The 26,669-nt window shown below is 39.7% G+C and overlaps 1 protein-coding gene across 12 annotated transcripts in view; it reads right to left on the reverse strand.

Moving 5' to 3' along the window:
• The window catches only part of Abca9 (ATP binding cassette subfamily A member 9), a 70,808-nt gene that overhangs the window by 2,430 nt on the left and 41,709 nt on the right, over positions 1 to 26,669 (reverse strand). For 8 of the 12 annotated variants that reach the window (XM_015993886.3, XM_042283038.2, XM_076543648.1 and 5 more), the window contains 15 exons: positions 25,306 to 25,413; positions 22,171 to 22,344; positions 19,683 to 19,796; positions 16,427 to 16,546; positions 14,426 to 14,494; positions 12,813 to 12,904; positions 11,125 to 11,260; positions 9,967 to 10,084; positions 8,913 to 9,004; positions 5,904 to 6,064; positions 5,183 to 5,258; positions 5,015 to 5,109; positions 4,197 to 4,316; positions 3,863 to 4,003; positions 2,742 to 2,821 (listed from right to left, as the gene is read on the reverse strand). In XM_015993886.3, the coding sequence (XP_015849372.1) occupies positions 2,742 to 2,821; positions 3,863 to 4,003; positions 4,197 to 4,316; positions 5,015 to 5,109; positions 5,183 to 5,258; positions 5,904 to 6,064; positions 8,913 to 9,004; positions 9,967 to 10,084; positions 11,125 to 11,260; positions 12,813 to 12,904; positions 14,426 to 14,494; positions 16,427 to 16,546; positions 19,683 to 19,796; positions 22,171 to 22,344; positions 25,306 to 25,413 (1,696 nt within the window). The remainder of the gene's footprint in view (positions 1 to 2,741; positions 2,822 to 3,862; positions 4,004 to 4,196; positions 4,317 to 5,014; positions 5,110 to 5,182; positions 5,259 to 5,903; positions 6,065 to 8,912; positions 9,005 to 9,966; positions 10,085 to 11,124; positions 11,261 to 12,812; positions 12,905 to 14,425; positions 14,495 to 16,426; positions 16,547 to 19,682; positions 19,797 to 22,170; positions 22,345 to 25,305; positions 25,414 to 26,669) is intronic. The other 4 variants (XM_076543646.1, XM_076543645.1, XM_042283037.2 and 1 more) reach the window with 1 other exon arrangement.

A 26,669-nucleotide genomic window follows, 5' to 3' on the forward strand; every position in this document is an offset into this window, starting at 1 on the left:
TCTGTGTTCCCATACAGCTGTGAGGACTACAGTGCCCATGGTCAAGCCATCGTGCAGCCATGCTACTTCTTCTCTCTTCCTTTCCCACTTTCCCACAGAGGGGGCCTCCTAATACCAGCTTATAAGACAAGGAGGGAACAGAATAAGAAGAGAGATTAAATAAAACAATGCACCTTCCTGGCTATAGTCAAGTGTGACCTGAGAGGGGAAAGACTCTAGAGTTGTGCTGGGGTTTGCATTACCCACATTTGATCTGCTAGTATGGAAAAATGAATCTATATGGATGCTCATGGAGCATGCATTGTTCTTGAAAAGTTCTGAGCCTAGTTCCTTCAATAAATGTATTAAAGCCGAGAGCATAATGGTGTCTAATGACGCTTAAGGAAATGTTAATTACATGCCTACATTTGGCACTTCATATAATCTTCCCAGAATAAGGTAGAAAAATGGCATTAAAATTGTTTAAAAATCTCCCAAAATGAGAACCTCAATGTTAACAAATTAAATAAAAGGAAAGGAATATAAGTTAGAAAATGATACTGCTGAAAGCATAAATATCAGAAGGTTTTTAAAGAAGAGCTTTACAGTATTCCAGGGGGTCAGCCTTCCTGGAATACCAATCCCATTGATACTTATCTATTACAAAATACATCCTGTTTATAAGAGCTCCATGGAACCCTTATCATAATGATGCAAACCTATCAACCAGGCTAAAATGAACCCTACTGAAAAACAGACCATAGTGTAAGAGTGTACTGTAAGATAAGAAAAAACAACCTATTTGGGTGGCCCTACCCATGTGTCAAGAAGACACAAGCTGGGCAGTGTGAGTTCTCAACAGAAGACAGTGGGCAAGATTGAAAGCACAGCCCAAGAAGAGGCATGGGGGATATATCAGTATGAATCTGGAATGTCCTTCACAAGCTATCCAAATAGTCCCAAGTTTGTGAAACTAACTTGAAAGCTTTGGGGCCTTTAAGAGATGGGACCTGACTAATGGAAGTATGTCACTACAGATGAGCCTTTGAAGACTGCACATTCTCTTTGCTCTGCTTCTGGTCTGACACATTAATGTGAGGAGCCCCAGTAGCATGCTCCCATCTAACAGAGTTGCCCTATCATACTTTTCCTGCTATGATGGATTGTGATTGTCTGAAACCACATGTCAAATTAAGCTTTTCTACTCATAAGTTGTTTCTGGTATATATTTGATTACAACAACACTGAGGCAATACAGAAAGTAGTACCAGAAGTGGGGTCATTTCTGTGATTAAACATGACCATTTGGTCCTCAAACCTTTGAAACTGGTTTATGGGAGGAATGTGGAAAAGGTTGAGGAGAGGGCTATAAGAAACCTAGATTACTACAAGCAGAGTCTTCTGGAGGAAGACCCAGATGCCAGTAGAAATGAAGCTGATAAACACTGTACTCAAGAGGTTTCAGATGAGAACCACTCAGAGGTTTCAGATGATAACTCCACTGGGAGTTAGCCTGGAAGTCATTTGTGTGACTTCCAGAAAAGATGTTTGCTCCAATTTGTGTCCTGAGAATCTGAGTAATTTGAGACAAAACAGCAATCAGAATACAGCCTAACTATTGTTTGTTGTCTTCAGCCAATTTTACAATGAGAGAGGGGAACAAGTGACATAAATATTTTGAAAAAGTGTGTATTGTGGGTACATTTAAAGTTGCTGTAGACAAAGTTGGTGCTAAGAGGGTGGCTGCAACTCTTAGAATCCTTAGTGCCATTAAAGAAAAATAATGGAAGAATAGGAACGTTGCCTTGAGAGCCAGACTTCTTCCATAAAAGACCATAAAGTCTAGAAATGTAAGCTCAGCTGGAAAGTAAGTGACTGAGCAGGGAGAGTACCAGGGCACTCTGCTGGTGAATGATCATGGACATAGAACTTTCTGGTTTCAGATACCCAGGCACTCAGAGGCTGCTGCAGCCTTGGTGAAAAGGCATCTGGGTATTTCTCAAACTGACTACAGAACGTGATGCAAGTTTTGCATGTATTCATAATGCAAAAGTTATGGAGTGATTGGGTCTTGCACAAAAGTTCCCAAGAAAAGCTTGGGAGGCCAGGAAATGTATAGTAGAGTCAGATTCCCAGGCAAGCCATCACGAAGCTTTGAAGTGTAAAGTCCAAGTTGCAGTAAAGACTTCGGGATGTTGGAGATGCCAGAGCTGAAGGACATCTACTAAGGAAGTGTTCAGGTTTTGAGTAGAACAGGCCCAAGAAGGAGGTCATATGTGCTAGAAGCGGCAGACTCATAGGAAGGGCATACAAAATGCTATAGGCAGTCACCTCATGCCAAAACACAAGCTGGATGTCTGACATGGAGCTACAAGAGTTACTGTGACTAACCCTCTATGTTTTGTGCTTTTCTGAAATCTCTGTTTGCTATCCTTCTGCTACTCCCTTCTGGGCCATTGTTTGTTGGAAGTATGTAGTGTTCTTTTTATTTTACCAGGGCTCACAAATCATAATGTGTCTTGAGTCCCATGAAAGACTTTTGAACAGAATTGGGACTTTTAAGAATTATGTGGACTTTTGAAGATAGACTGAATGCATTTTGCATTATGAGATGGATGTGCCAAATCACTTCTTGAGAACCACTGGATTGGATATCTTAGCAATTTATTAATTGTGTATCATGAACATTCTATGCTTTTTAAAGCTGGTTTGGATTTTTATGGTTTTTTCTTTTGGAGTTTTAGTTCTAAACATTCACTTACGTCTCTCCAGTTTGAAGAAAGCCTGTGATAAAGGCCGTACATCCTCAACAGGCAACTTGTAGACCATCAGAGAGGAGTATCTGTGAAGAAGGAGGAAGAACACTGGGTTTCAAGGTTGTACCCTCAGATGTGTGCATGCCTGAATACAAACAACAATTCTGTCAACTATTTGTGTAAATGTACATCTTTTTTTCTTTTTTCTTTTTCTTTTCTTTTCTCTTTCTTTTCTTTTCTTTCTTTCTTTTTTTTGAGACAGAATTTCTCTGTGGAACAGCTCTGGCTGTCCTGGAACATGCTTTATAGAGCAGGCTGGCCTCGAACTCACAGAAATCTGCCTACCTCTGCTTCCCAAGTGCTGGGATTAAAGGCACGCGCCATCACTGCCCAGCAAAAATGTACATCTTATGACCTGAGATGGCTGCAGTTCCAGTGCTCTCTGATGAACAGGAAGTCAGTCTGTAAGGAGCAAGACTGGGACACAAGAGAGGAGACCAGTAGCAAGATGCCTTAAGAAGGGAGGGAACAAGACTGTTCTTCCATCTTAGGAACAAGAGAGTATCTAAGCAGAAACTGTGAGTTATTTGGTATCACCTTATTGAACCTCAAGAACCACCACTAATACAAATGTTGAGAAACACCATTCATGGATGGTGATGGATGTCTACTACCACCACTAATACAAATACTGAGAGATGCCATTCGTGGACTGTGTTGGATGTCTACTACCACCACTAGTACAAATGCTGAGAGATGCCATTCATGGATTCTGATGGATGTCTACTACTACCATTGAGCTCTATCAGGGGCATCTCCTTTAATAAGGACTGTTACACCCTCTGGCAAAGGCCACTGAGATAATATAGCAACAAAAATACAGTGGTACATGGCACATTTAATAGCCCCACAATTGCTAATTCCCTCACAAGAGCCAGCCTCCAATGAGCAATTTATTGACTTAGTTATTTCCTGTGGCAGCCATTGGAACAGAGGCTTTCTCTTAGTCATGAAGGTTCTCACATTGACTGAATTTAAAAACAATGAGGAGATAGAACTTTCATTTCTCATGATTCAAAAAAAAAAAACCCACCAAAAATAAGATTAAAATGATACATTTGCATTACCTTTCCTGCCGAGCAGCCTGGGGGAAAAGCCTCATGATCTCCGTGTTGATGGGCTCCACCTGCGCAAGGGTCTTCACCTTCATCTCCAGCAGGTAATCTTTGCCAAATTTGCTTTTCAGATGTTGGATAGAACCAATACATCTGGAGATAAATAGGAGGAGGCTAAAGTCAAGCAAGGCAAAAAAGCTCTCTATGGCTCATGGAATTCATCACCTGGGTCCTAGCGGCAGGGCCAGGCAGAAACTGGCACTGATTCTCCAGCTTGTCACAGTAGGCAGTGTTCTTCTATCACAGAAAGTAACCCAGGTCAAGGGCAGGCCTGGTAGGTACTCACCTCAGCCTCCCAGACACCATGATGGCCACGCGGTCACACACAGCCTCTGCCTCTGCCATGTAATGAGTGGTCAGGAGGGCGCCCCTCTCTGTGTTTGTAAAGGTGGCCCGGATCGCCTGCCTAGGGTTATATCAAGGAGAGCCACTGATTAAAGAGAATTCTCAAAGAATTGTAGAACCTTTTAAAGATGTTTCCATTAGCACACAGGCAAAACAAGAAGCGCATCCAGGAAAAATCAAAACCAAGGTATTTTTGTAAGATTGACAGACACATAACCTAACTTTTGGTTAGGGTGTATCATTTAGAAACAGTTTGGGGTTGGACATGGAGGTTGATAGTGATGAAATGTTGCTCTCAAAAGTGCTGAACAGCAGGAGAATTAGTGAGAAGGCAGGGGGGAAGAAGTGAGGACTTCCTAGAATATGTGATAATCATAATGTATCTACATGATCGATTTTAGAAATTTCATAAACTAATTCATATATTGAGGACTTGGGGTTTTTATTTTCATCTCCACATCAGGTTGTTATTGCAGAGGATTTGAAGTTTAATAATTGATTAAGTAGACTAACTGTGCCCTATGCATACTGAGATCCAAGAGGAAAACAGGATTCTTACAGTGGGTGTTAGATGTAAGGAATATGTCTCTTGCTTTTGTATTACAAGTGTTGGCCAGAATATGAAACTGTATACTTTTTCTATTAATGTTGCTTTTCCTGCTAAAGGATGAATATCTTTATGCTTTTAAGTAAACCATGCTGAAAGCCAGTTTTTACAAGATACATAAATCTACATGAGTACTGCTCCTGAGATCTTACCACATCTGCTGCTGCCCCTCAGGGTCCATCCCAGTTGACGGCTCATCTAGAAGCACCACAGACGGGTTTCCCAGGATGCTCAGCCCGAAACACAGCTGCAACAAGAGGAACAACCGGTCTATCATCAGCCTGCAGGATGCAGAGTGAGATACTGAGCCCTGTCCATACCTTTCTCTTCACTCCCTCCGATAGGGTCTTTACTGGAGCCTTCAACTGGTCCTGCAGGTTGAGTGCATCCACCAACCTGAGAAATGCAATGAGTCAATCTTCATTGTGCTTGAGCAGGAAGGAACATAGCAAGCAAATATAAATAATACTACAGTAGTGAGAGCTTTAAAAGTCAACAGAGTGGTCACAACTTTGATATCCCTTAGGTTACTACTACTGTTTAGTTGTGGTTTGCTCACCAAGGATTCATGCACTTATTCTTATCTTTCTCTGGTTTCCTGTCTGTCCATATCAACTCCCACTCATAAACAATGCTGCACTGATATCATTGCTATTTGGCCCTCACCAAAGGCTAGATCAAAGGCTGACATCTTGAACTTTCACCTACAAAATGGAGTTAAATAGATAAATCTCTTTTCTTCAAATGTAGCCAGACACATAGATTAGAGTGACATGAAGCTGACTAATGCTGGTATTTTATAGCCCATTTTGCTCATCACACTCTTATTTCCAGGATTTTTTCCATATTAAAAAAATTTGGTAGACTTTTCTCTCTAGACTTAAAGTAAGAAAAAACAATAATGAGCTAGGTTCTAGATGGTCAAATCTCCCACAATCAAGGGGCCACTAGTTAAGAGCTCCAATCTTTAATTTTGTGTGAACACCATTAATAAGATATCACCCTCCTAAGAAGGAAATTGAGTGTGACTCTTCCATGTACCGTGTAATAGTGTCCAAGGCATCTTTTTTCTTCAGCCCCTTCACAGCAGCATACAGCTCTAGATGTTCCTTCACTGTCAGGACGGGCCACAGCACATTCTCCTGAGGACAGTACCCCAAGAACCCAAGGGCAGCACCTTCACCACATCCTTTCAAAAATACCTACACACAATAAAATCTTTCTCAGATTCTTTTCAAAGCTGTGCATGTGCATGTAAGTGATACCAAAAATGATGTTCTCTTCATGCACCTGGGTACTAAGAGCATAATAGTAAAAATACAATTGCTTTAACAAGACCATGTTATAACAACACAAGTTGACATGTCAAGCCAGATAAGAGAAATTTCACACGGTCCCAGGCTCCAGATGACAATCTACAGCTTGTCAATGGCTGCTGAGAGAGGAAGAATCAGTTTCATCCAGGGATGGGCTTCCTTATAGCTTGTCTAAACCTAAGTGGTCAGGTCTGGACACATGTTCATATGAACAATGCTATTCAGACGCAGTAGCTTATATATATGTGTGTATACAAAGATGGATAGAGGTGTATTTATATCTATATAGATAACTCTATCTATCTATCTATCTATCTATCTATCTATATGTTTACATGTAGTAATGATAATTAAGAGACCATGAGTTTGAGAAGTAGGAGTGGAACATGGGAGAAGTTGGAGAGGAGGAGGAAGAGGCAGGAATGATATGCATGCAGTGCTCATGTATGAAGTTCACACAAAAATCATTAATTGTTTAAAGAGTTAAGTAATCACTTAGCTCTGGGGAAGTGATGGACCTCTCAACCATTTAAAAGGCAAATGTTCTACATTATTATATCTTAGAATCATAGTTTAGACTTTATGACTAAATCCACCACCGCAGTTCAAGTTCAGATCGCTTAGTTGGTGGCTTATTACTTGAGTTCTTTCACTGATCCAAATGTTCAAAACAATGGATACTTGTTAAGCATTCCGTTTCCCCAGTACGGCAGTGGTTCTCAGGAAAAAGCACTCCTCTTCTCAGGGTACATCTCACACTATCTAGAGACACAATATCTGCTTGTCACAATTGTGTTCCCTTCTGTGGTGGAAAGGGTACTACTGGCGCCAAGTGGGTAAAAGCCAGAGCTGCTGTGAAATATTCTATACACAACCTTTACCCAATCCACAATGTCATTCGTTCTAAAGTGGAGCAACATTGAAGCAACTAACAGAGAAAAATCCCTTAGCAATACGTCTACTACATGAGAGCCAACAAAAATGTAATATTTATTATTTTGATGAGACCAGCACTGTGCTGTATTTAACAGCTAATGTGTACTCGGTGATCCTGTGTGCAGAAACCTAAGCATTTGATAGATCTTAAATTATGCTATCCTCAGCAATCCCTACAGTTAGCTGTGTTCCTCTTAGATACTTGAGCCCAATGCATTCAAAGGTTGAGAAATTCGCACAAGGGTGTTACAGAAGACAAACTTGGGACCTGAAACTAACTTTGGTCTAATTGACTTTTAGAACCTAAGCCTTTGACCATGATCCTCTGTTGTTGTCTCTCTCTGGTACAGAAGAAGAAGAAGAAGAAGAAGAAGAAGAAGAAGAAGAAGAAGAAGAAGAAGAAGAAGAAGAAGAAGAAGAAGAAGAAGAAGAAAAACAAGTTAACTTTGCCTTGGAGAACTTTCATTCTAGAGAGAAAACAGGAAAAAACAAGTTGAAACATAGATGGACTGATGACAGCCTCTGCTTTCATGAGAATACATGCACCTAATATATAAATTAATAAAGTGAATAATCCAGGCAATAAAAGGCCCTTTGAGCAAGTGGAACTTAGTGATACTAAGCAGAAGGCCAAGCACCTGGAGATTGCTCTGTCCACTGGGAGTTAGAGCCCGCATACCCTACAGTGAGAAGAGCAAGGGCCCATCCAAGGGGCAAAGCAAGAGCGAGAGGCAGTTGGCACAGCCCACATTGTGCTAAGCCATCTGCAGCCATGGTAGAGTTTGGACCACTGTGGTAAGAGTTTGCAGTCAGGAGAGTGATGTGCTTTCATTTACATTTTCAAAGGCCTGCTCCAGTAGCTGCATCAGGTAAGAGCGGAAACGGAAAGGCAATGCATGAAATATCTTTAGCAATCAGTACCCTGTACAGCACTCCTCCATTTACCTGCCCTCTGACCTTAACCTCAGATCAAATGGCAACAGCATGTTCCTCTGAAGTCGTACCTCTGGTTTCTGTCCATCATTTATCTAATTTGGTCTAGAAAAGTGCAGTGTATATACAATTTAGGATTTTATCTAGACCATGGACAGTTGTGTTGCTTGTCTCTAATGTCTGTCATCTTAGGAAGTTCTAGGTCTCCTCACAGCACCAGGGTGGTACTTTAGGAACCCAGTAAAACTCCAGGAGCATCTGACACTGCCAGCATCTCTCCTGTCACTGGAGATATTATCTGCCTTCTGGCCAGGTTTTATCTCAGTTATCACCAGAAAGTTTGGCTGACTGTCTTCTTTGCAAAGACACCCTTGGCCTCTGGCTACACAAGTGGCATGCAGCCTTTAATTATAGCATGGAAGCAGAGAACAGTTATTAAATATGGGGCTTCATGACTGTAACCACATTAGCAAGACTTGTTGGGGATTTAGCAGATGTCTTTAGTATAATGCTGGATGAGAAAACTCAGTTTACCAAGTTCTTGGGACAATCAACAAAGCCATGGTTTCTTCATGAAGTATACATGAGTGTGTGTGTGTGTGTGTGTGTGTGTGTGTGTGTATTTGTATAATGTATATAATATTTTCATTAATATTTTCTACTCAAGGGCACTGTACTGATAAGATTAGCTCTCCTCAAAAATTATTTTTTGCATTAAGCAGAAAAAATTAATCAACCATCTTCAATTCATATCACTATAATCAACTAAGGATTGACTGTGTATCCTTAGGTTGCCATGAATGATCACTATAAATTGTTTGTTCTAGTCAACATTGTGGAACATATTTCTTCGTGTATTACTGACCTTCCCTGCAGTTGGTTTTGTGTCTCCGGTTATCATACTAATTGTTGTACTTTTGCCAGCTCCATTGTGTCCTAAAAGTCCCAGAACTTCACCTGGAAGAAACAGATACACTCAAGAGCACACAAATAAGTTAAAAAATAAAACTAAATACAATTTGTGCACTCTCTCTGCAGAGAGGCACTATACAAAATGTACTACGTACATTATTTCAATCTCCCTCCCTCTCTCCCTCCCTCCCTCTCTCCTCTCTCTCTCTCTCTCCTCCCTCTCCCCCCCTCTCTCTCTCTCACACACACACACACTCTTGACATCATTACTAGTTTCATCTTATAGGGGAGAGATCTGAATCTTAAAGAATGCAGACAACTTGCCTAAGGTAAGTTACTAAGAGACCAAGCTGGAATTTCAAAGAACACTTATTACAGTTACTTCCACAGCAAACACTATTTTTTTTCTCAACTTGAGACGGGTTCTGACTATGTAGTCCAGACTGCCCTGGAACTCGTGTATATATCTCAGGGTGGCCTTGAACGTTTTGTAATATTCTTGCTTTAGCCTCCCAAGTTCTGGCATTATAGGCATGATTTTTTTCCCCTAACTACCATAAACTATTTGGTAAGAATGCAATATACACTACTGTGACTCAGTCAGTCCTGTCTATTTTGGAAAATTTCAATTTTCCCTGTGCCAGGACTTAGAATGTATCTCATTGGTAGAATCTTTGCCTAGCATTCATGAGGCTCTGGATTTATCCTCAATACTGAAAAATAAACAAATAATTGAAATACTTAAAAATTAAATAAAGTCTATGCGATCCTTTTTACCTCTTTCAGTGTGTTTTAAGAGAGAAGCTTAACTTTCCCTTTGCAAAGAAAAACTGTTACGATTAAAACTGTGGTTTGTCAGCTGGAAGGCACAGCCTGAAGCTCCTGGTGATTCAGCTGCCTTTCAGCGTTCACCACCAGATTATCACAGTATCACATTCAGAGCCCCTTAGGAAGGCCCAGGCTTCAGAGCCCACAGCAGCTCTAGTGACAGAACCATGGTTCCTAACCTTTTTTAACACAGAAGGAGACGTTCCTTGTGGCAACCTTTTTCTTTGCTTTGGAAAAGCATTTTTTCTTTTTGCTTGTGTATTCCTTCCGAAGACAGCTAGCAATGATGACTGGCCTCTGTAAAGAGAGATGAATATCAGTGCAGCATTCTTCTCACTTTCCCCGGAGAGACTTTTTCACACCCATTCCACCAGGACTTCCCTCACGTAGAATCACAAGCCAAACCACTCCTGCTACAGACTGCTGTTTTCAAGTGAACTCTCCTAAGTCCCTCTGCGGGCATTTGATTTTGCAGTGCTGTGTGTGATTTGTGTTTGCTCTTCTGCAGAGAGCTGGAATAAGGCCACTCACATAGCCAATAATTTGTTAACACACACACACACACACTCACTCACTCATACATGAACAGACACAGACTCAGGCACAGGAGAACTCTCTTCTGAATTGTTTGCAACTAGCTTAACTTTGATTAGAAAACTCATAAAAGCTGGGGCTGGAGAGATGCACAGTGGTTAAGAGCACTGGCTGCTCCTGTAGATGACCTGAGTTTGGTTTCTGGCACCCATACAAGGCGGCTCAGAACTGCCTGTAACTCCACTTCTAGGGGAATCTGATGCCCTCATTTGGCTTCTAGCATTTGTGGGCATCTATGTAAAATGATGCCCATTCATACACTCAGGCACATGCATGTACACATAAAATACAAAACAGTCCTTGAAAAGAAACTCATTAAAATATTAAATTTTCTAATGTTTAACTGTACATATCAAACTATGACTCTGAAAAATAACAAGTTGGGGTGTGTGTGTGTGTGTGTGTGTGTGTGTGTGTGTGTGTGTTTGAGTGTATGTGAGTATGTGTGTGTGTGTGAGTATGTGTGTGTGTGTGAGTATGTGTGTGTGTGTTTGAGTGTGAGTGTGTGTGAGTATGTGTGTGTGTGTGTGTGTGTGAGTATGTGTGTGTGTGTGAGTGTGTGTGTGTGTGTGTGTGTGTGTGTTCCTTTTGCTTTCATAGCTTGTGGTCACTGCATACCTACTGACATCAAGTGATGAACTGTAAGAGCAAAAGAACTCCCATCCCCCAGCTTTGAAGAGAATTAAGATTGGAATGTTTCTCATCTAGCTGGCAGAATTGTTTGAGGAAGAAAGGAAGAATACTTTTATGAGCTCCACCTCTTCCATCTGTAGGGCAGTCACAGCACCTGCTGTTCTCATTCTTTCCATCTGAACATCTTCATCCTCTTCTCCGGGTTCTTCTGGGTTTGGAAAAGCATTACAACTTCTTGGAGAAATTCTAAAATCCAAACAGTGCATTAAACTTATCAGGTATTGAAATAGACGACTGGGAACAGCACCACTCCGGTCTTCTGCTCTGTTGTGTACCTTTCAAATACTCTCATTTCTTTCTACAAACGAGTCAAATGACTCTGCTCCTCTTCATTCTTGCTTTTTAACTAAATATAGTTCTCTTAATCAGTGATGACATTTTTCCCGTCAGCTATCAAACAGCACACTCCCACTGTTATGAATGTTAAGGCAGCTTTCCTTGAGGAAAGAAATCTAGAAGTGAAGTGGGGTATATTTTACGATGCTGTCAGTTTCATAAGAACGAAGGGCCAGAGCACATGAAATTAGGAACATAGGTCCATTCAGTTACTCGGTGTGCTACCTCTTAAGAATGTGTCTGTCGGCCCTTCCCGAGGCTGACAAACAAGACTTCTAATCACCTATAATGAGTTGGCTGATTCTTTCTTCCCTCCCTTGGGTCACCTGAGTTACTATGCCTGGATGGTTTCCCTAAACCATGATGTCAGCTGGTCACTCTTTTTTTTTTTTCTTTTCATCAAATGTAGATTTGAGTTTGATTTTTTTATTTTGTGGGAGAAACTGGGTGTGTGTGTGTGTGTGTGTATGTGTGTGTGTGTGTGTGTGTGTGTGTGTGTGTGTGTGTGTGTGTTGGTTTGAATAAGAATGGCCTCCATAGGCCCAGATATTTGAATGCTTAGTCACCAGATAGTGAAACTGCTTTGGAAGGACTGGGGTGTGGTCTTGTTGAAGTAGGTGTGGCCTTGTTGGAGTAGGTGTGTCACTAGGGGTGGGCTTAGAGGCTTCAAAAGCCCATGTCAAGCCCAGTCTTCCTCTCTATCTCTCTGCCTGTTGTCTGTGCATCAGGATGTAAATTTCTCAGCTAGTGTTCCAGCACCATGCCTGTATGCTTCCCACCATGTTAATCATGTACTAACCCTCTAAAACTGTAAGTAAGCCTCCAGTTATGTGCTTTCTTTTATAAGAGTTGCCTTAGTTATGGTGTCTCTTTGAAAAAATAGGACAGTAACTAAGTGGGCAAAACATATGAGCAATACATCAGTTGCTCATTAAGTAATTTTCAATACCTTCCCCATACTTCCCTATTTCAGTATCTTCCAATATTCAGCTTCACTTTTATTTTCTGCTATCCTTCAACACAGCCTTTAAATTTGTCCCAGCTGTCTCCTCAAGTCTGTGGGAAAAGAGTCTGCATCTCAACCATTGTCTTATTGCTCAGTGTATTTCTTTCTTGGACTGTCAACATGTATCCAATTGCTTAGCTGTATTTTCCCATTCTTTTAAAGATACCACCTCTTGTATATAACCTAAGTGTGCCAGTGAAATTTCCATCTCTCCTAATTTGTCAGGGTTTTGTGTACGCTAATGTCACTTTGCCTACTACACTGTAAGATTGTGAATTATAATAATTTTGCTGACAACACAGGCCCTCAAAACCATCATGGGTTGTCCCTTCCACTAATTAATTTAAGCATATGAAGATTAAATGAAACACAAAATTGTATTTGAATGCTCTCAACCTGAACACAGGGTCCATTCTCAGTGATTTCTTCCTGAGGTACCTTTCCAGACATCGCAGAACAAAAAAGAAAAGGAGGAAATGGAAGTAAGGCTAGGGACAGAGAAAGAAAAACAAAATTAGCTTCATCATAAACACACTTGCTTTCATATTGGAATTAATTTATGAGACTGACCACGTATAAAATGACATTTGATAACATTCTCTCAAACCTAAATATAATCTACTTGATACTGTCTGAATCTGTCAAAGTTAGCCCTTTTGTTACCCAAAACAGGAATAGTATAGACATAGTAATAGTGAGCCAGAGAGAAAGTGCAGTTGATAAAGATGCTTGCTGCCCAGCCTGATGACCTGAGTTCAATCCCCGGGACCCACATGGTGGAAGGGAAAAGTGACTCTCACAAGTTGTTCTCTGACTTCTACACGCATGCCATAGCATGTACCACACCCCAGTAAATAAATAAATAAATAAATAAATAAATAATAAATAAATAAATAATAAATAAATAATAAATAAATAAACATTAAAAAAAACTAACAGTAGTAATGAGTTGATACAAGCACTAGTAATGCTGTTTAGAGTTTGGGCTCCACACTTGTCATCAAATGATCACTGTCATGTGAGTGGTTCAGATTTAAAGTTGTGTGTGTATGTGTGTGTGTGTGTGTGTGTGTGTGTGTGTGTGTGTTTTATTTCTTATACTCCCAAATTTCCACATAATTTGTTGAAACTCAAAGAAACACAAAAAAGTAGAAATGTCCTATGTTACCTGCTGTGGGATGTCTTTCTGTATGCTGTGAATATGTATTGCCCTCATTGGTTGATAAATAAAGCTGTTTGGCCAGTGGCGAGGCAGAATAAGGTTAGGCGGTACATTTAAACTGAAGAGGGAGATGAAGAAGGGTGGAGTCACGGCAGACACTGCAAGCCACCGCCAGGAGAAGCAAGATGTGAGAGGCCAAGTAATGCCATGAAGCCATGTGGCAAACATAGATTAATAGAAATGGGTTGAAATAAGTTATAAGAGCTAGTTAATAATGAGCCTGAGCCATAGGCCAAACAATTTGTAATTAATATAAGCCTCTGTGTAATTATTTTATAAGCAGCTGTGGGGCCGCGGGTGGGAGAGATTTGTCTGGACTGCCGGGCTAGGCAGGACTGAGAAACTTCTGTCTACAGTTTGCCCTGTGTTGTGGAGATCATGCAGTTCTGGGTCTGTGGGTCAGGTCCCTTCATGTGCTCCAGCAGATCTTAGATGGGGTAGATGTTAGAGCAGAGGCCTCAAACCAGACCAACGACTCTTTGCAATGAACACTTGCAAGCAAAGGTACATGGACAAAGGGGTTTACTTCATGACTCACTGTGTCACACTGCAGCTTCCATGATGAGATTTCTATTTTTTTCCACTTTTAATTTTTCCCCTCTCTTAAATTTTGTTTTATTGGGTGGGGGGAGTGCAGGAGTCGAGGGTGGATTAGAAGGGACAGGGAAATGAATGGGATCAAGATACATGATGTAAAAAAGACACATAGAATAAATACAAAGAAAGTTTTAAAATGTACAAATGTGTCTCCTAATGCAAAAACATTAAAAAGGAAATGCCATCTTACTATTAGCAACGCCAGAAACAGGACTTGAGATTCTGAGGCTCCTAAGTAATCCACAGAGTCATAAGAAACCTGCAAAATGAGAAGACATGTTCGAGTGAACATTCCTCTGATCATGATTCATCCTGTCTGCAATGAACCCATGTAACCTGGGTACGGGGCAGAGTCTGTTCCTGACCTGGGTATCCTGCCCTTGTTCCCTAGTGTTTCCATGAACTTGAGCTTGTCCACAGGCCGAGGAGCAGGATATGTTCCTTGCAACACGGACAGTGAGCAAGATCGTGGGCAGTGCTGGTAGACACTGCCCCTGAAGACACTGGCAAGTCTTTCTGAAGCAAACCGTCTCCCTGAGCTGAGATCACCTGCTTTTCTGTTCTTATTCATACTCCTTCTCTCCTTCTTGCTATTCCTCCTTTGCAGACCCTGGATTCATCTTGTTCTTATCTCCTGACACCCATTTTAGAAAATAATCATGACTACCCTCCAAGTCAGGCAAATTTTTCATATGGGGTTTCACGTGCACCACATTTAAGTACCCTGTTCCATTAGAGCTCAATAAAGGAGATCTCATTGTATCATGAATAAAAAGTAATGGCTAATTTCACTTCTGCATTCATCAAGAGATCTTTCTGGATAGTTTTGACTCTCAATTTTGCCTACTCCACTTGAAAAGCAAGTTCTGTTCTCACAGCTCTGCCAATTTTACTGATTCAATCCCAGAAATATTTTTTCATATAATTTTTCATATATTTTCTTCTGGCATCAAAGTGTTAATTCTGCCTTGAACATGTCACACACAGTTAATGACTGCAATTCATTCAAAAGAGAGACATCTCATTCTCCAAACGAGAGACAGCCTATTCTCTATATCCACACACTCGGTTTTCTTAAGTAGATGGTGAATCCTATATAATGGACAGCAACCTCTCCACTTGTCCAATGCATGCTGATGGTTTTCTTTCACCTTTTCAGAGTTTACTCCCTGGACAATGCTCTTCTCTCTTACTGTGAGTAATTTCATATTTCACATCAGCGCAGTATGATACTCCTTAGCAAAACTGAACTGAAAACATCGACCACCTCCCGATTCACCTGTTCTTCCACTCCTACTGTCTTGACATAAAATGCATAGACATGCTTGCCATGCCAGCACTTGCTCACCTCCCATTCTCTGCTAGGCTCACTGAGTAAAGCTGAGGCTTTCATTGAAATGGACACTGCTAATATCACCAGTGACCTTTCTGTCCTTAGACAGAATGGTCTTTTTCCACCTGGCATCCTTCTGGATTGTTCAGTAGCAGTTGGTGGCTTACTAGGTCTTTATTTATAGAAACACTCTTATTTCATCCCTGGAAACTGACTCTTCACTGCTGAGGCAGAGCTTGGGCGGAGATGGGGGGGGGTTGGGGGGGGATGTGACAGTCTGAAGTCAGCAATTTCTCTGGCTCCTGTTCACACTGATTTACCAGACTCCTCCTCTCTCCAAACTTCTCAATTTTGGAGTTCAAAGTCAAGTCTTGACTTTTTATTTCAAATTCTATGTGCTTTTCTATTACTTCTACTTCTATTACTCAGTTATACTGATTTTACCAACACTTATAAACTGATGAATCTCAGAAATCTGCTGCTTTCTTAATCTCCCCAGAGGCTAAACTCCAGGTCAGTATATACAACTGACTGTTGCGTGGTTCTTTTCAGGTAATACATCCTAACCTGAACAGAAGAGACACCTTTCTTCTGACTTATAGTAGGGTTCCCAGGAGAGAAGGCTGTGAAACGCTACTAGTCTGGAGTTTCCATTGGCCTTCATGAACCAGGGCAGGGCTTTTTAGCAATAAAGAATGTGGCTGTGCCCTTTGCATGTTGTAGAGAAATCACTTTCTCAAAATCACAGCTTCAAACATTGCACAGCCAGGAACTGACTTTGCCTGAATTGATAATATTCAAGGCTTTCTTTGGTAGCGTTACACTTGATGATGGTAGGAGAAGAGTGAAACTACTTACCTCAGAAAAAATTAGTAGAGAGCCAATCAGCGTGAAGGGCGGTATTAAAAAGGTGCAGAATAGGAGCGCTAGAAACCCATACTCATTTATGTCAGTAGCAACGATGCAGAAGATGGTGACCTGAAATGAAAGCACAGTACGGTGTCACTAAAGCACAGTGACACGAATGACAGCTTCTTTTCAGAGAGAACAGAAGCTCACCTCATCAGTGCTCCTACTATAGATTTGTATCTCATGCAATACAGCATTGCCATCATACTTTTTTCTTTGTGTCGCAAACCATGTCGCAATTTTATTGGAAGGCAACGCTTTTCAAACACAATGTGTGTAAAAATCAGATTTTGATGATGGCATTCTTTGGTCATTCATTTCTATACATCCTTTTTTTCACTTCAATATAAGTCTTGGATATCTTTCTAAGTCTAAGAATACTGGTTATTAATTTTTACAGCTGGATATTTCCTTGATTGAATGTGTAAGAGTGGATCGTCAAAATTTTGTTGTTTGATTTTTCTGGTCATATTAATTGTGGTATACCTTAATATTTTCTATATTGAGACTTTCAGCATTGAAGATTAAAATCTTTTTATTAAATTTTTCATTTCTATTATTGTTTTGTGTCCAGGATTTTATTTTTGCCTACATGCATGCCTGCATACTGTGTGATTGCCTGATGCCTGAGGAGGCCAAAAAGAGGATGTTGGATTCCCTAGGACTGAAGTCATAGACAGTTGTGAGCCAACATGTAAGTGTTGGGAATTAAACTCTGGTCCTCTGGAAGAGAAGCCAGTGCTCTTAACACTCAGCCATCTGTCCACCTCCCCCAAATTAAAATCTTCTTTGTACATTTAAAAATTAACAGTTGTCAAAAATATTTCCAAAAATATTTGTGACATTCTGCTCCTCTAAAAGCCACGATGGGAGTGTACATTATACCATGCCTTGCTCACTCAAGGTGTTATAGTCAACTATTGTAGGCATCACTGTCCAAGTGCTAACACTGAATGAGTAATTTATAATTTTAACATTATGGTATTTGCCATTGGCTTCTCAAATCTGTGCTCTTGAATTTATGTTTATTTTCTACGGGGTGGGGGGGCATGTTTCAGAAACCATGTGATGTTTCTTTAACCTGTGTGATTCCCTCCTTTACTTTGACTGTTGCTAATACTCAATCAACATTGCATTCTGGAATCAGTCGTTGGTTATTGTTCATTATTATTCTTTTTGCAGTATTTAAATATTTTTATTCTTGGAAGAAGATAACCATGCATTTATACAAAGTATCCTGATCATATCCATCCAACACTACCCTCACCCTCCAGCTCCTTCTAGTACATACTCAAGGTCTCCCCAGCTTCATGTCCTCTTTTACTTTTTGTTGTTATTACTCTCTTAAATTTCTTCTAAGCCAGGTGAGGTGGTGCACACTTTTGATCACAGCACTCAGGAAGCAGAGGCAGATCTCTGTGAGTTTGAGGCCAGCCTGGTCTACAAAGTGAGTTCCAGGACAGCCAGGGCTACACAGAGAAACCCTGTCTTTAGAAATAAATAAATAAATAAATAAATAAATAAATAAATAAATAAATAAATAAATAAATAAATAAATAAATAAAAAGAAACTTCTTCTGGGTTGGCTTTACTGTCTTTTTATCTAGAACATTGTCCTTTGCTTGTCTAAGTAAACATACCAACAATTTTATACACTCACACACATGTGCACATGTACACATGCACACACGCATAACCCTCTCCCCACATGCACACACACAACACATGAGCACACAAACACATGCAGTACTGGATTGAACCTACAGCATCACTCGCACAAGGCAAGTGCTCTATCACTAATCTACAGACCCAGGAATATTATCTTTCTCAGCTTTAAAATAATTTTCCAAAAGAAATTATTCACCTTAAGTTTTTTTTCTAAGTGTTTAAATATGTTACCTTTTTAAATTTTTATTTAATCTTCAGGCACATTTTGTATTAGAGTTCATTCTTATTGTTGTATAGTCTACACATTTTGAAGTTACAATAACATGTATTTATCATTGTAGTATTATGCAAAGTATTTCATTGTCCTAAAATTTCCCCATGCTCACCTACCCATCTTTCCATTTTCATAACTCTTGGCAACCACTAATCTTTTTTATTATTTTCATAGTTTTTCTGGAATGTCATGTAATTGGAATTATGGTAGGTAGCCTTTTCATGTTGTCTTTATTTCTTGTCTTTCCAAGATTGATAGCTCATTTCTTCTTAGAAGTAAATAATATTCTATTACATGGATATGCTTCCATTTATTTAACCATTTAGCATCTTTATATGTCTTGGTTAGCTCTATATTTGGGCAATTGATAAAGCTGCTATAAACATTTGTGAAGCTTTTGTGTGGCTGAATGGTTTTATTCAGTTTTTGTTTGAAGGAACTGTATAATAAATTAATTCCTTGAGTTCATGTTACTGTAAACAACTCATTTGCACAACATACCAAAGGTGAATATATAAATAATTTTTCCTAAGAATTCCACTGCTAGGTTTGTATCCCCAGATACATATATGAATGTATACATAGATGTGCCAAAGTATACACAATACTGACTTCCTGTCAGTATTATCAATAACAGCCCCAAACAGGAAGCCATTTGATAGGTATCAACAATGGAGAAATCAATTGATGGATATATCTATCAATGGTATAGTATAGCAATAGAAATAAATGAATGGCCATGGGGGTAGAAATCTCTACCTCCTGGATCCCTCAAGCTCTGTAGACATACATCCACACATACAGTACAATTTACATAGATCTATGATCACCTTAGAGCAATTAAAATTTTCTAAAAAGAATTATTAATTTGCCGCTCTGCTTAGTACAGTGACTAAAATATATGCTCCTTAAGGCTGGGGAGGCTCAGGGCTTAAGAGCTCTTGCTACTCTTCAAGAGAACCCAGGTTCAGTTCTCAGTGTATACATAGTGTTTCACAACCATTCTCAACTCCAGTTCCAAGGGATCTGATATCCTCACAACCATCCTCAACTCCAGTTCCAAGGGCTCTGATATCCTCTTCTGAACTCCACAGGCACCAGGCATACATGTGGTATACATACATTCAAGCAGGCAAAACACTCATACACATAATAGAAAATAAATAAGTCTAAAACAAATTTTAAGTAAAATAAAATATATGCCCCTAGATTTATTCAAGAAAGAGTTAAAAATAAAACAAGAAGCATCACGTGCATACTTACAATTAAGAAGAAAAATGACCAAATACCACTATTTTTTCTGCCATTACGAAAAATGAATGAAATTACGTATGTCAAGAAAACAAGAGATGATGCATATCCAATACTACACAGGATCTGAAAACAGAAGCATTCAGGTTACACAGACGACTACTACTTAGGAAAGTATTCATGCTTAACCCTCAACTCTTCATAATCATCAGAAGCATAGGCAATTTGAAGTTCTTTGGTTTAATAATAATAATAATTATAATACTGGTGGGGAAGGCTAGGCAGGAGGGAAGGGAATGAAAAGGACCCCTGATGCTATCTCCTTTCCAGGCATCATTTGAGACACGAATCCCAACATGTCTGCTTCCTCCCAAATGAATGGCCTGACTGATGGTTGCTAATACCTGGCAGATAAGGAATTTTAAAAATGTCAAAGTAGACAAATTTTAAGTGCTGCACTGAAACATTTCTAAACTGCTTATAACAAATTTTCAAGTACTAATCTTCCATGGCTTGGTAAAATAAACCAGTGCGGAGAACCTTCTATTTGTAGTAGATGGAGATTAGCACAGTGACCCACAACTGGCCAAAGGCCAGAGTCTAAGAGACTGCAGAATTCTGAGTCCTAAATGGAACATAAACACCGCACACCTCTCCCCACCACCCTGCAAGGCTCAGACATCACCGCAGAAGAGGGGGCAGCAGGGGTGTAAGAGCTGGAGGTGGTAGACTACAGAGGAAACATCTGGACACAGCAGGGCACCTGCCCCTATGAACTCACAGCAGTTGTGGTAGCATGCATAAGATGTGTGGGCCCAAGTTAGGCATACAATTCCACTCCGAGCCATGGAGCTACTGGCAATTATTAGCTGCGGAGAGGCGGTGTTTTCTAAGAGTGTAAGGCCCTGGTAAGTTGCATAATCTCCAGTGGGAGACCACACTTGTGAAACTATTTGGGCAGCACGAGTTGGTCTTGAAAGATTTTAAGGCTGCAAGGTATGAAGCCAGAGGAGAAGCCATGGCGGCTTCACTTCAACACAGGAGCCATATTGTTGTTAACTACGAGAATAGTTTTCTACAGAGGAGGACTGTACTGGCAGTGGAGACAAACAGAACACGGTGGGGGAGGGACTGGCAGGAGAGGAGGGAGGGGAAACTGCGACCGGGATGTAAAATAAATAAATAAATTTAAATAAATAAATACGGGGATGGGGGGTGGGAGAGACTGTTTCTGTTTTCTAAACCTGCTGTACTTTGCAAAACATGTCTTTGAACCTACACTAAACTTGTGACCCCATGATGCATCATTGTCCCTTGCCTTGTAAAATATGTTTACAGGATAACTTGATCTACACCCGTGGCCACCAACCCTATGACATATGACTCTCCACCTTCATGATGTGTATTCTTGCCTTTTGACTGTATTTTTCCTAACAGCCCCCGCAAATGTGCTTGCAGCTTTTTTTTTATTAACCTTGTGGCTCTTCCTCATAAAAGGGACCTCAAAAAGCTAGACCATGGCTGCTCTCTAAAGCTCTGACTTAGGGTGAGACAGCTGGCTGGCCAGACCTGGGTGCACCTCTAAAATAAAGTTTGCTTTATTTGGTCGGTTGTGGAAGTGGCTTTTCTCCTCACAGATTAGAGATTAACAAAGGTTGAGTGGGTGAATTAAGAGTTGAGGGAGAGGGGATACATAGGATCAAAACATGTATGAAGCTCTTAAAGAACTAGCTTAAAATAAGATCAAAACAATACAACATTGCTGGCCTTTCAATGGGCAATAACAGTCCTCAGGATGCTTGGGACTAACTGCAAGGGTCATGACAGGGCCTTCAAAATGGCCCAATAACAGCAACATTAAAGGGCAAAGTGACAATATAAGATGGTGTCTGTTACTCGTTCTTTGTCCAAAGCTAATACAACCAAAAGGTAAGCTAATAACATGAGCAGTTCGTTACTATCTCTTTTTATCCTTGACATATCCTGAGGCCTAAGCCCCCCCAGAGCAACTGACAGCTCACTACAGGGCAAAGTCAAACAATGCTAATAATATTAATGTGAGATAGTTCCCACTCTTGTTGATCCAAAAGCGCAGAGAGCTGCTTTCGAGCTATTACCTTGGAAAAGGACAGTTTTTGCACCCTGTCAGCAAAAATGACCACCTCATTCTTTCTCTTTTCACAGCGTTCTCACCTTCCTCCATGGTCTACCTTTTTCCCTGTGCTCTGTGAAAGTTTAACTATCCCTCTTATTGTTCTCGATCCCTTCTCTTGGCAGTTGCTAACATTTCCAGCTTGTATGTCCTGGAATTTTTCTCTTTTGAACCTCAACAAATTATTCTCAAGTTTTTCCCTTAGTAAGTTTTTAAAATTCTTATGTCAACAGGACCCAGATAGAACCTGCAAAGGAGACTCCTGACCCTAGTGACAACATTCATGGAAAAGATGGTCTAATAAAACTTTATTCCAAAATGTAAGGAATTCTAAATCTTTACACTTACCTGGATTAACAGGTTTTCAATTATAAATATAATCTCTTCCTGACTAAAAACACAGTCCATTATTTGCATGAGAAGGAGAATCAAAAAGTACAGGGGAATGTCCACCAGAGCCTGTCCACACCAGTAAGCAGAAGGGTATAGGCCTGAGGTCCACAGCTGGGAAAGGATTTTTTTCTGATACAACAAACAAACAAACAAAAAACCAGAAAGATCATTATAAAATTCTGAAAAGCCGAAACTAGGGAAACTGTAAATACATAGTTACAGCAACTATTTTTACTATATCCCTTTACAGTTATTACTTTTGTTTGGCAAATGACATTGCTACTTGCCATAGCCATACCCGAGAGGAACTGATACTATTTCAAAGCGAGATGGATAAATTGACCATAAAGGTATTCGCCATAAAGGTATTCATCTAGGACTTGAGCATTGTTGAATACTGTCAAGAATATTGATGTTAATAATAGATCTTTATTGAAAGCTTTTCAAGTCTAATTTTCTTTTGATAAAACTGTTGGGCATGACTCTTTGATTGGCAGCTACCAGATTCTGTGCTTGGCTGCTTTGGGCAGGGACAGATATTCTAATTCCAGGGAATCTGACATGCTCACTGACCTCTGTCGGGCACTACATGCATGTGATATATAACATACATGCAGACAAACACTCTTACACTTAAAATAAGACTTAAGGAATAGGAAAATGAAAACTGACCCATTATTCATGGAAATAAGAAGTGATAGAATAGTCAGAATTTACAGGAAAAAAATATTCCTATTTTAGTGGTGTTCATTCCTAGGGAGAAGAAACAGTTAACAAATGAGAGAAGTCCTATGATCATAAGTGCCATTTATATATTTCTTAAATGAGTTCACATGGCAGTGATGGGGATCTATTCAGACTTATTAAAGGGGGTGGGGATTGGTCTGAAATTATTTTGTGTTGACATATGAATAACAAGAAGACATCTGTATAAATAAAGAACAGAGTGAAGGAGAGGACAATGGGGTCTCAAAGAATGATCAAGTGATATTTGACATTGGTAAGTGTGAAAGCCATATTTTAAAAAATGGGATGGGTAGAGGGGAATTTGCAGTAAAGAACGAGGAAAAATGGACAGAAGATGAATAATGCAGGGCTCTGACATTCTGTATTAACTGTGAATGAATAGAACAAAATAAATTGCCTGTGATGGGAAAAAAAATTAAGACAATTCTAGCTGCATGGAGAAGTTAACTAGATACTGTTATTTGAACTTCTGAATGTTCATTCTGGTTGGGTGGAAAGAATTCATTGCAAGTGAGGATACCAACAGGTAGCTACTGCCATGGTCCAAGCAGGAATAGTAGTAATACAGACTAGGATGTAAACAATGACAGTAAGAAATTGATGGATTTGATCATTGGGACAGAACATAAAGGAATTACTGATGAAGTGTACAAGGAATAAGGAAAGAAAGGTAAATCCAGAGTTTTACCCCAGAGCAAATGTAGATTATTAATAAGAATTACTGAGGTGAAAAAGGTTAAAGATGACAGATCTACCCAGGAAAACTTTTCCTTTTTGTTCAAATTTGAAATATCTATTTCTCATCTCTATGGAAATATTAGCTGGCTTGTGATATATGTGGACATTGATAATTTTGAGAGTAGTGAAAAGGGACCCTCACACTGAACTCTATTGTAGAGAGCAAGAAGGCTTTGTGCACACAGATAAGCACTGGAAAAGCCAGGGAAGTTAAACACACAGCTTATCTCTTGTTGAAGAGAATAATGAGATGCACAGCTACTCTTCCTGGACTACCGGGAATGACATAGCTTTACAACCTGGTGGTGATCTTTGCTTTTTGATGAGACAGCCTCTGCCTTTTCTCTCAGAAATTTATGTTTTTTCTTATCCAAGACCTTTTTCCCTAAACCATGAGCATTGCTTTTAGACCATAAAACCCACTCTTAAAAATGATGTCATTTGTGCTGTACAACAGCCTAAGTGACTTCTGTGTTATCTTAGGGCCAGGTCAATCCTGAATCCCACAGGCATTCACCTCATGTTTAAAAATGACTGTTTACCTCAGTCATTCACCCTAAATCTTCGGCGCTATCTCTGAGTCAACAGTACCCATTCTTCTGAAAGAAGCCAGACGTATTTTGTAAGGAATCTCAATGCAAACATGTTTTAAATTGTGCACTTGGGCCTGGGTTAATTGTTATCTGAATACTTTTTTTTCAAAAATTGTGCTGTGCTTGGATATGGCTGAAGTAAAATGATCTGGGTCAGACTCTGGAAGTCCTGACCCAGAGTCGGTTACAATAAAATCAGGCTGAGGAGAGTTCCATTCTTGTCTCTTGGTGGATCATTTTTCCCTGACTGCTGTAAAACCTGTAGGACAATCATCACTCTTTATATATTTAGACATCAAACACACTAAGTATTACTTCACCGATTCCTCATGGGAACCCGCTGTAACCCAGGTGTAGTCATCATGCAGTTCATCAGTGACAAACTAAGGCAAGTCTGTGAATAAACAGCTTTTAAAATGTATTCAGCCTGAAAACTGAAGAGTTAAGAGCAGAAGAAACTAAAATTAACTCCAGTCCATAAACACATCTCCTGGGCACTCACATGGTTCCGTGTGACAAAACCAGCACCTGGTGCCGGTGTCAACACCGTGAAGAGGGGAAGGGGTTCATTATGGGCACTGGGAGTACCGGGGAGGCACAAAGACTGACAAACCCTTCTGGAATTTTATATGAAAACATCACAAATTTAAGTTAAAGAGGAATATTTTTTTCAAGAATAGTCAAAATACTGTCGTGATTGGATCTGTACTATTTAACTGAGTAATTTCATTTCCAAGTGAGAGTGTGGCTATGTCTGTTGGTAGTTGTCTATTAATGAGACTAAGTGGTACATACTTAAAAGTTGTCTTTAATACTAGCTGGTGGCATTTCCCTGTTTAAGAAAAATGTATTTTACTCATATTTTGACAACCTATCATTGAAATGATTGGTTATACATTGCAATAAACACATACAGTAGATTCACTACCTGCATGCAAATCTATGTGCACAACATTCAAAGGAAATTTTTCAGGGCAAAAAAAAAAAATCTGAAGACTTTAATGCTTCTTACTTTGTGGTCATTGATGCTGCTCATTGCGATGTAAGGAGTGAGACTGGCAGCCAATGGTATCCAGAAGAATGCGTTGCTCATGTATCCATGCTCATAAAACATATGCTCCTAAAATTATGCAAACTTGGTGAGCAGATAGAAACCAGGTCTCAGATTCATTTATACTGTCTTCACCATATCAACCAAATAAATAATCCTCAAAGCCCTTCCCAAAGTCTCATGAAGTTCCAGACTCTGACTCAGAGATTACAGCATTCCACACATCAATAGCATGTATATCTATATCTACATTTAACTATATCTCTTTCTACACACACAGACAAAAAAAACTTATTAAATAATACATATTCTTGGACCACCAATGGAGAGGATATTTTTTCTAATCTTCGAAACTTGTGTCAAAGTAGCTCAGTTCAACATTTATAAAGAGTTATTCCTCTGCTTCTGGATAAGCAAAAGTATCAAATTTAAATGTTTTCAGGTAGAAAGTTTTAAGTACATGAATGTTAGAAAATAATTCATGTGAAAGCTCCTCCCTGAGGACAAGCTTTCATGATACCAGAAGGTTCCATGTGATTTCTTCCCCCCCCCCTTTTTTCCCCATGTGATTTCTAAAGGAACCCAGTGTGGTAGAGGTCAATAGCCCTACCATCTATGATGCCTATGAACTAAAACAATGACCAACATGACTCTTATCTTGTTGGTAACCAACAGCTGTCTAATTGGACTTAAAGCCCTGCTCAACAAAACGGAAATCATTCCTGGTACAAGAAACTTAGCCAACTACCCTGGGCTAGTAAAGTCATGCATCTTGAAGGAGAACCTGCAATCACTACTACTACTAATACTAGTGTAATTTATGACCACATTCTAAATTTATCTATGTATAAATTCAAAGTCACCTGAGCTAGTAGCTAGCAGTTTTTTGTTGCTAAGACATTTTATTTCTATCATTAACTATTTGAGACAAAGTCTCATGATATAGCCTAGACTGACATTAAAGCAGTGAGCCCCCTGCACCTTCTGAGTGCCAAGATCAAACGCTGTGGTACCATGCTCAACAAGATACTTAAAGATATATATATATATATATATATATATATATATATATAACAAAAAGCCCACAGCCATCTCAGAAGGAAAAGGAATGCAGGCATTTAGGGCTGAGCCACATTTCCTTTTCTAATCCAACATGTCAAACTTTTGCAAAGGAAATGAAGGAGCAACACACAGTCTCCATCTCTTACCCATGTCTCACACCACAACTTAGCAGTGCAGCATGATTTCTTTTTTCTTTTATTGAAAACGGATTCTTTTCTCATACAACATATCCTGATTATAGTTTCTCTTCCCTCTGCTTCTCC

This window comes from Peromyscus maniculatus, chromosome 8 (assembly GCF_049852395.1).
Source record: "Peromyscus maniculatus bairdii isolate BWxNUB_F1_BW_parent chromosome 8, HU_Pman_BW_mat_3.1, whole genome shotgun sequence".
NCBI lineage: Eukaryota > Metazoa > Chordata > Mammalia > Rodentia > Cricetidae > Peromyscus > Peromyscus maniculatus.